Source organism: Colobus angolensis, unplaced genomic scaffold (genome assembly GCF_000951035.1).
Source record: "Colobus angolensis palliatus isolate OR3802 unplaced genomic scaffold, Cang.pa_1.0 Scaffold9, whole genome shotgun sequence".
Lineage (NCBI taxonomy): Eukaryota > Metazoa > Chordata > Mammalia > Primates > Cercopithecidae > Colobus > Colobus angolensis.
This window is the reverse complement of record NW_012122931.1, coordinates 5,025,538-5,034,339: the sequence shown is the minus strand read 5'-3', so window position 1 is coordinate 5,034,339 and position 8,802 is coordinate 5,025,538. Positions and strand designations below refer to the sequence as shown.

The 8,802-nt window shown below is 47.3% G+C and overlaps 1 protein-coding gene across 2 annotated transcripts in view; it reads left to right on the top strand.

Moving 5' to 3' along the window:
- The first annotated feature begins 2,301 nt into the window (after positions 1-2,301).
- The window catches only part of USP20 (ubiquitin specific peptidase 20), a 31,993-nt gene continuing 25,492 nt past the window's right edge, over positions 2,302-8,802 (top strand). For both annotated transcript variants that reach the window (XM_011931209.1, XM_011931210.1), the window contains exons 1-2: positions 2,302-2,438; positions 5,060-5,156. In XM_011931209.1, the coding sequence (XP_011786599.1) occupies positions 5,076-5,156 (81 nt within the window). In that variant the 5' untranslated portion in view covers positions 2,302-2,438; positions 5,060-5,075. The remainder of the gene's footprint in view (positions 2,439-5,059; positions 5,157-8,802) is intronic.

Below are 8,802 nucleotides of genomic sequence, written 5' to 3'. Positions count from 1 at the left end.
GCTAATTTTTGTATTTTTAGTAGAGATAGGGTTGCACCATGTTGGTCAGGCTGGTCTCGAACTCCTGATCTCATGATCTGCCCGCCTCAGCCTCCCAAAGTGCTGGGATTACAGGTGTGAGCCACCGTGCCCGGCCTCATTCTGATTTAAAATCAACTTTATTGAGGTATAATTTTATTGAGGTATAATTTACATATGTTAAAATGCACATACTTTAAAGATACAGTGCACACGATTTGACAGGTGTATACATCTGATTAAACCCCACCCCAGATAAGATCTAGAACATTCCAACCACAGAAAGTTCCTTCTTGTCTGCAATGTAGCTCTACCTTTTGCCCCAGGCAATCACTGATCCAGTTTCTATCATCATAGGTTAGTTTTTGTCTGTTTTGAAATTTTGTATAAATAGAATCATATGGTATATATGTTTTTGTATCTGATTTTTTTTTTCTTTGCTCAGTTTAATGTTTCTCTAAATCTGACTCATGATTTAGAGCAAGACTATGCACCACATAGATCTGATCAGGGTCACACCTGTTACAAACTAGCCAGATAAGCCGAGCATGATGGCTCATGCCTGTAATCCCAGCACTTTGGGAGGCTGAGGCAGGTGGATCACCTGAGGTCAGGAGTTTGAGACCAGCCTGACCAACATGGAGAAACCCTGTCTCTAGTAAAAATATAAAATTAGCCGGGCATAGTGGCGCATGCCTGTAATCCCAGCTACTCAGGAGGCTGAGGCAAGAGAATTGCTTGAACCTGGGAGGCAGAGATTGCTGTGAGCTGAGATCGCACCATTGCACTCCAGCCTGGGCAACAAGAGTGAAACTCCATCTCAAACAAAACAAAACAAAAACTAGCCAAATGATTGACCTCCCCCAAGTTCCTGAGTTACTTAAGTTCCAATTCTGTTTCTTCATCTGTTAAATGGGAGTAGTGAGAATATATTGAGGGCTGTTAGCCACAGGGCTGATTTTTCTCTCTGAAGTTGCAGGAATGTAAGTCCAATTGCACTTGCAAATCAAGAGTGGACCTGTTAAATTAGCCAGGCATGGTGGCACACGCCTGTAATCCCAGCTACTCGGGAGGCTAAGGCAGGAGAATCACAGGAACCCAGGAGGCAGAGGTTGCAGTGAGCCAAGATCATGCCACTGCACTCCAGCCTGAGCAGCAGAGTGAGACTGTCTCAAAAAAAAATAAATAAATAATGGGCCAAGTTATAACCTGCCCCCTCCCTCCCCAGCCACCCAGCTAGAGAGGTTATCATATACCAAAGATGCTAGCAAAACCCACACCACTGCAGCTTAAAATAGTGCAGGACTAGTGCCAACTCAGGGCATATGGCCTCAGCAGAAACAATGAAGAAAACTAAAAAACCTGACTTCAAGTGAGGAGGTTTGGAATTTGGAATCTTGAAGCTGTCATTGTCATGTGACTATTTTAAATGGCAGCTTCTAATTGCCTCTCCCTCTTTGAGCTGTCCACATCTAGGAGACTGTGACTTGCCAGTGAAGTGTGGGTAGTGGCAATGTGTGGATGAGCATGGTTGTGCCTGCAGCCTGGGCCTGCTGAACACTTAAGGGTCAGGGGTTCTCAGGGAATCCCTGAGAGCTCAAAGGATGACCTGAGGGGCCTGGTGGCATGTGTGGAAGGGGCCAGGCCTTCCTGTCCAGAGGGTTGATGGGCTGTGGCAGCCTGATGGGACAATAGGAGAGGCCCTGCAGATCCCTCCAGCAGACCTGTGCAGGATTCCTCCTGGGGATCACCAAGTTAATGCCCCAGCAGTGACTAGTGAAGGCCAGCACTCCCTAGGAGGGGCTGCCCCTGTGCCAGCTCTGCCTGGGCCTTGGGCAGCTGGTCCAGGAGTGATGTGGTGGTACTGTTCTCTGGATGCACAGGGAGTAGTCTAGCCTGTGGACATCCCCAATATCCCGAAATTCGTTCCTCCCAGGAGGAATGCTGGGCCCTTTGGTGCTAAGAATGATTTTAAAATAACAGAACTATCTGGGCACAGTGGCTCAGGCCTGTAATCTCAGCACTTTGGGAGACCCGAGGTGGGAGGATTACTTGAGCCCAAGAGTTCAAGACCAGCCTGGACAACAAAGCAACACCCTGTCTCTATAAGAAATTTTAAAGAAATTAGCTGGGTGTGGTGGTGCACACCTATAGTCCCAACTACCTGGGAAGTTGAGGTGGGAGGATCGCTTGAGCCTGGAAGATCAAGCTGTGATCACGCCACTGCTCTCCAGCCTGGGCAAGCGAGCAAGACCCTGTCTCAAAAATAGTAACAGAACTGTGTGAAATGCCCTGGTTCATCCCCCAGACTCCTTGCCAGAGGCCTCTACTCACTCCAGACCACTGCAGCCCATTGCTGTCAGCTGTCAACGAAGGATGCGAATGCTGGCTGCTTCCTGCGGACTTCGTGTCACCCAGAGGTAAGCCCATGGCCTCCTCTCAGGTGGGTCCCTTCAACACATACTGAGGAGGATACATGGATTTTTCTCTGTCGATGAAAGAATGGAATTGTGATTATGGGGGTTGTTTTTTTTTTCAAGTCCTTGTCTCTTAGAAAAATACAGATGGAATGTGATCGCCTGTGTGTCTGGGATTTGCTACAAAAGCAAGAGGAAGCAGGAGGTTGAGATGAAGCAAGATTGGCCATGAGTTGTTGATTGAGGAGTCTAGGTACATGGAAATACGGAAGTGTGTTATACAGTTCAGTCTACTTTGTTTTTTCCTTTTTTTCTTTATGCTCATCTTCAATGTGACAGTAAGTTCTGCCTGCTTTTGCACATTTACGTTTTATACAAGTTAGAAAGCAACTGAGCAGGCCTTTAGGATCTGACCAACTTGAGGCTCAGCTCTAGCACCAACATTCCTGTGAGGCCTTAGACAAGAAGGAGCCTCTGTTCCTTAGTCTGTGAAATGGGGCTAATCACAGCTGCCTCAATGATTGCTGGGATAGTTTTTCATAAACGAATGCACAAAAAGCTCTTAGCTTAGTATCTGACACCTCATGAGTGCTAGTTACTCGTGTTCTGAATGGGAATCTGGCCAGTTGACCCTGGCTGACCATTTGGGACAGGGAGGGGCATGTAAGGAGGAGTCTGGGGGTCCACCTCTCAGATCAGGGGGCACACATGTGGCTTCTGCTTTTGTTTTTTGTTTTTTGTTTTTTGTTTTTTTGAGGTGGAGTTTTGCTCTTGTTGCCCAGGCTGCAGTTCAATGGCACGATCTTGGCCCACTGCAACCTCCGCCTCCTGGGTTCAAGTGATTCTCCTGCCTCAGCCTCCTGAGTAGCTGGGATTATAGACATGTGCACCACGCCCCGCTAATTTTGTATTTTTAGTAGAGATGGGGTTTCTCCATGTTAGTCAGGCTGGTCTTGATCTCCTGACCTCAGGTGACCTGCCCGCCTCGGCCTTCCAAAGTGCTGGGATTACAGGCATGAGCCACCGCACCCAGTCTTTTGTTTTGTTTTTTAGACCCCTGCAGACATAGAGGCTTCTACCTTTGGTTAAAGCAATCTTGGCTCCAGTTACATCTTTGGTTGGTTTGGACCTTATTTGGCAACAGTTTGAAGCTATAATCAGCAGTCAGATTCCTGGATTTGCTTCTGCTAAAATACCGTATGTGAAGCCTTTTTTTAGTTATTCATTTTTTAATGTTTTGTTTTGAAATAATTATAGATTCACAGGCAGTTGCAAAAAGTGTACCCTAAGGTACTTTGTACCTTCACCCAGTTTCTCTTAATGGTAAGAGTAACACGTACTTTATTTTTTTTTTTTTTTTTGAGACGAGGTCTTGCTCTGTCACCCAGGTTGGAGTGCAGTGGCATGGTCACAGCTCACTGCAGCCTTGAACTCCTGGGCTCACATGATCTCCTACCTGAGCCTCTTGGGTAGCTGGGACTACAGGCATGCACCAGCATCCCAGCTAATAATACATCTTTGTATGTCTGTAGTACAATCAGTAAAGTGACATTGGCATAATCCATGGAGCTTATTCAGATTTCACTAGTTCTGTAGGCACTCGTGTGTGTTCAGTTCTTTGCACTTTTAACACACGTGTAGATCCATGTAAGCACCCCATAATCAAGATACAGAGCTGTTCGTCATCACCCAGGTTCTCCCTTGAGGGCAGCATTTATTTTCTAGGACAGATATATTTTTATCCCCTGATTTAAAAGAGAAAGAAATGCAGAAGAATGTTGGGAAAGATGTTTGCTACTTGTTCTCAGTGATTTATTTTACTTTGTGCTTTCTTGTTTGAGTTTTGTTTTTTAATGAACATGTGCCAGTTAAACAAAAGCAACAGAGCTTTTTTTTTCTTCATTGCTTGAAACCCATCACCCAGATGCACCACTATTGTTGTTTTGGCAAACGCAGTTCCAGACTGCTTTCTAGGTTGTTCTCCTGCCTTTCTGACTTTCTCCCTACCCTCAGAAGACATTCTCTGGAGCTGTGCTGCATGGCCTGCTCCCATGGTGGTCTGGTGTTCAAACCCCACTCCCTGGGGGACTCCCACGAGAAGTGGGACAAGTGGTCTGCCAGCACTTGGCCTCCCAGAGGCTCTTGAGAAGACCAATGTCAACATCTGCTGCTTGCCTTTTTGAAACCCAGCCTTTCTACACTGCCCCCTCCTCTGCCTGAATCCTTGGATGAACATGGATTTGGCCTCCTTCTAACAAAACATCTGTGGTTTTAGATTGTCTGGTGTGCAGTTCCCTGCATGCAGACAGGACTCCTGTGTCTTCCCTACCAATAATTCTGATCACGATACCTGCCATCTGCCATGGGCTTTCTCTACATCAGGGATTATGCCAGGCATTTGACAGACATTGTCTTCGTGATCTAGGAACGACCCATTGGGGTAACTGTTATCTTCTTAGACAAGGAAAGTAATGCTCAAAAAGGTTAAGCAACTTCCCCAGGTTACCAGCTGGTTTGTGGCAGACCAGGACTCAAGGCCAAAGTCATGTACTTAACCACTCACCTCCCTACCTCCTGCCAGCACTGGCTGCCATTAACCCAGGATTGCTTGTGTCTTCTCATAGGTGAGCCCAGGCCAGGATGGGGGACTCCAGGGACCTTTGCCCTCACCTCGACTCCATAGGGGAGGTGACCAAAGAGGACTTGCTGCTCAAATCTAAGGTAAAGGGTCAGACCTTACGGGGCCAGGGCCCACATTCAGGGCTACCTCTTTCCTGGGGTGTGGACATTTCTGAAGCAGTGGAAAAACTGGTTCCTTGAGCGTCTCTGCTCGGCCTTCTGTGTAAATGGAAATGCTGGCGTCTGCTTGGGAGACCACCTTCCGGAGGCTGTGTCCTAGTAGCCATTAATTATAGTTTAGACCAGGCCATTTGGGAACCACTAATGCTCTCTGTCCATTAGCTGTTGGGGCGGGTGCACAGAGCCTCTCCAAGGCAGGGAATGAATGCTGCTTTCCAAGTCCAGGAGTGTTATTACAAATGAGGCCCGAGGAGGGCTCAGGGAGGCCTGAGCAGGAAGCCAGCTGGGCCTCTTCTCAAAGTAGGAGGACGCATTGCCATCCTTTTGGTGGTGTTAAATGAAAATTTTTGAAAAGGTAATACTCGACGAGGTTACAAATGAAACAGTATAAAACGATAAATGTCAAGAAGTCCTTCTCTCACCCCTGTGCCCACCCTCCGGGAAGCACTTACTCTCTTTTGTATCTTTTCAGTTTCTTTATGTGAATACACGCAGATAAACTCATTTTAAGTTTTGCCCTTTCTTACATAAAAGATGGTATACAATCCTCTCTGTTTTGTAACTTGCTTTATTCACATGACAATGTATCCTGGAGCTCTTTGGACGTCAGTGCATAGAGACAGCTTTCTCATTTGTTGCCTTGAAGCTGCATCATATTTCATCGTGTGGCCACAGTGACCGAAGCTCTGTGGGTAGACACCTGGACCCTTTGCAACCTCTTGCCAATAACAAACGATGCTGTGATGAACGGCCTTGTAGAAAAGTCATTGCATCCATGGGCAGAGCTGCATGCAGGCATGTTCCCAGGAGTGGGATTCCTGGGCATATTGGCACCTAATGCTGGTCGCCTGGCCTCACCGCACCAGCAGGTCCTTGGTGGCCTTTGGCCTGAGCTGGTTTTGTCATGAGGCCTGGCGTGTGAGTGGTTCTTCATAGTGTTTATAGCTGCTTTTCAAGTGACTTCGCCTCTTGCAGTGTGAAGTGGGGCAGAGTGAGGCCCGGATGTGTTTGCACTGTCTGATGCTGTGTTTCCCTCTGCTTCTTAGGGAATCTGAGAGCAGGAAGGGGATGAAGCAGGTGGCAGAAGAGAGGTGGAGCACAGGAATGTTTGTGCTGGGACTGGCAGCCGTTCAGAAGCCTGTTAGTGCCTCTAGAGTAGAGACTGGGCGTGTCGGGGGTGCTCCGGGCCTGTGTGTCAGAGATCATAACTTCAGGTCCTCTCTGGGTATCCAGAAAGTTACAAAATAAAACCAGCGCCATTCTAAAATACTCAGAAAGAGCAAGGATATGTGAGCAGGTCCTTACCAGTAAAAGAGGTAGAAATGACAAGAATCTTTTGGAAAAAGATGGCTGACTTCACTCTCGTGCTTATGGATATTGCTAACGAAATAGGATGATACCATTTTGCCGATGGACGGAAAGAGATTGATCCATTCGTAGCTGACAGTTACGGAGAAAATGGGCCATTCACGTTGTGGTAGGGCTGGGAATTACTGTAACTTTTAGAGAAGCAATTCTGCTTCTGGGAATTTATCCCATAGAAATGTAATCACCAGTTATAAACATATGATACAGCAGTATTTATTGAGCATTATTTGTAAAAGGGAAAAACTGGTGGCACCTGAATAATCCTCAGAAAGGGGATGGGTGAATCAGTTATGGTGTGTCCAGAGTGTGCAGTTACCACAGAGGAGACGCAGTCTTCATGTATAAAAGGAGACACAGGCACATTATAGATAAATGTGTAGTGCGTGATCTTATTTTTGCTAAAAATCACCCCCTCAAGATCTAGGCATACATGTTTTGTGTAAGAAGAATGTACAGAGGGAAATATTTCATATCATACACAACATATAGATGTCATCTGAATTGTTATAGCAAGCATACGATACTTTTATAAATCAAATAACTGAAATGGAAAAAAAAACCTGGGAAGAGGAGGGTGAATTGTGAAGTCAAAAAATCACAAGAGAGATGACAAATTTAGGAAGGTTTGGGGCTGCGGCTTTGAGTCTGCTAAGCAGACTGATCTCCTGGCACCCACAGCATCCTCCGTGAGAGACCCTAAACCACAGAGTGCAGATCTCAGCTTCATGGTATGGGACGAGCAGCTTCACTTCAACCCCATGTTCAGGCGTTTTACAAACATGGCTGGAATCTGGGTGTAGTGAGAATGAGAAGGAGGCCATGGAGGCCTGGGAGCTGACATGGCCACCCTGGGGGAAGCCAGGCTTTCTTGGTGGGAGCTTTGTGACCTTGCTGCACTGGGCTCCAGGCTCATTGGCTTCACCTGCTGACCTTGCTCTGTGACAAGGTTGTGACCTCAGCGAAAGGGTGATGTTGCTGGGCCCTGCTACAGAGACTGGAAGGGGTTCTGTAAGTAGTGTGTAAAAAACTCAGCAGGCTGGGCATGGTGGCTCACACCTGTAATCCCAGCACTTTGGGAGGCCAAGGCAGGCAGATCACGAGGTCAGGAGATCGAGACCATCCTGGCTAACACGGTGAAACCCAGTTTCTACTAAAAATACAAAAAATTAGCCAGGTGAGGTGGCAGGCGCCTGTAGTCCCAGCTACTCGGGAGGCTGAGAGGCAGGAGAATGGCATGAACCCAGGAGGCGGAGCTTGCAGTGAGCCGACATCATACCACTGCACTCCAGCCTGGGAACTCAGCTGGAGGCCAGGTGCGGTGGCTCATGCCTATGATCCCAGCCCTTTGGGAGGCCAAGGGGGGTGGATTACCTAAGGTCAGGAGTTTGAGACCAGCCTGGCCAAAATGATGAAACCCTGTCTCTACTACAAATACAAAAATTAGCCAAGTGTGGTGACTGCCACCTGTCATCCCAGCTACTCGGGAGGCTGAGGCAGGAGAATCACTTGAACCCAGGAAGAAGAGGTTGTATCTCACCACTGCGCTTCAGCTTGAGACAGAGCAAGACTCCATCTCAAAAAAAAAAAAAGAATTCAGCTTTAGACTTGGATTGTCCTCTCCAAGGGTCTGCTCCCACTGTGGTGGAGCCTGATACTGTAGCTGCTGTCGAAGACCAGCACTCAAGAGTTCCTCTCACAACTGATGGAAGCACGACAGATGTTGCAGGGCCTCGGCTGGGAATTGCTGTTCTAGAAATGCACAGATACAGTTATTTGGGGCACAAATTAAGTTGCTGTAATAAAGAGTCCCTAAAATAGAGTGGCGTAAATGAGATAGAAGTTTCCTTTCTCTCACAGAGCAGACCACAGGTAGGGAGGACTGGTAGGGTGGCTCTACCATTCTCAACATGTGGCTCTCTTCCTGAGTCCAAGGTGGTTGCTTCAGCTCCTGCCATTACATCCCCATTCCAGCCAATGGTAAGAGGAGAAAGAGCAAGGGTAGCACACAGCGCAGAGGTGGCACACATGGTTTTTGCTGTCTTCTCATTGACTAGAACTGAGCCCACATGATCGTGGTGGAAGTTGGGAAACATCATCTGCAGCAAGCTAGCTGTGTGCTCAGCTAAAATCCATGCATCCCATTATTAAAGCAAGGAGGAGAGAAAGGATAGCGATAGACACAGAGCAGCCTCTGCCGCCC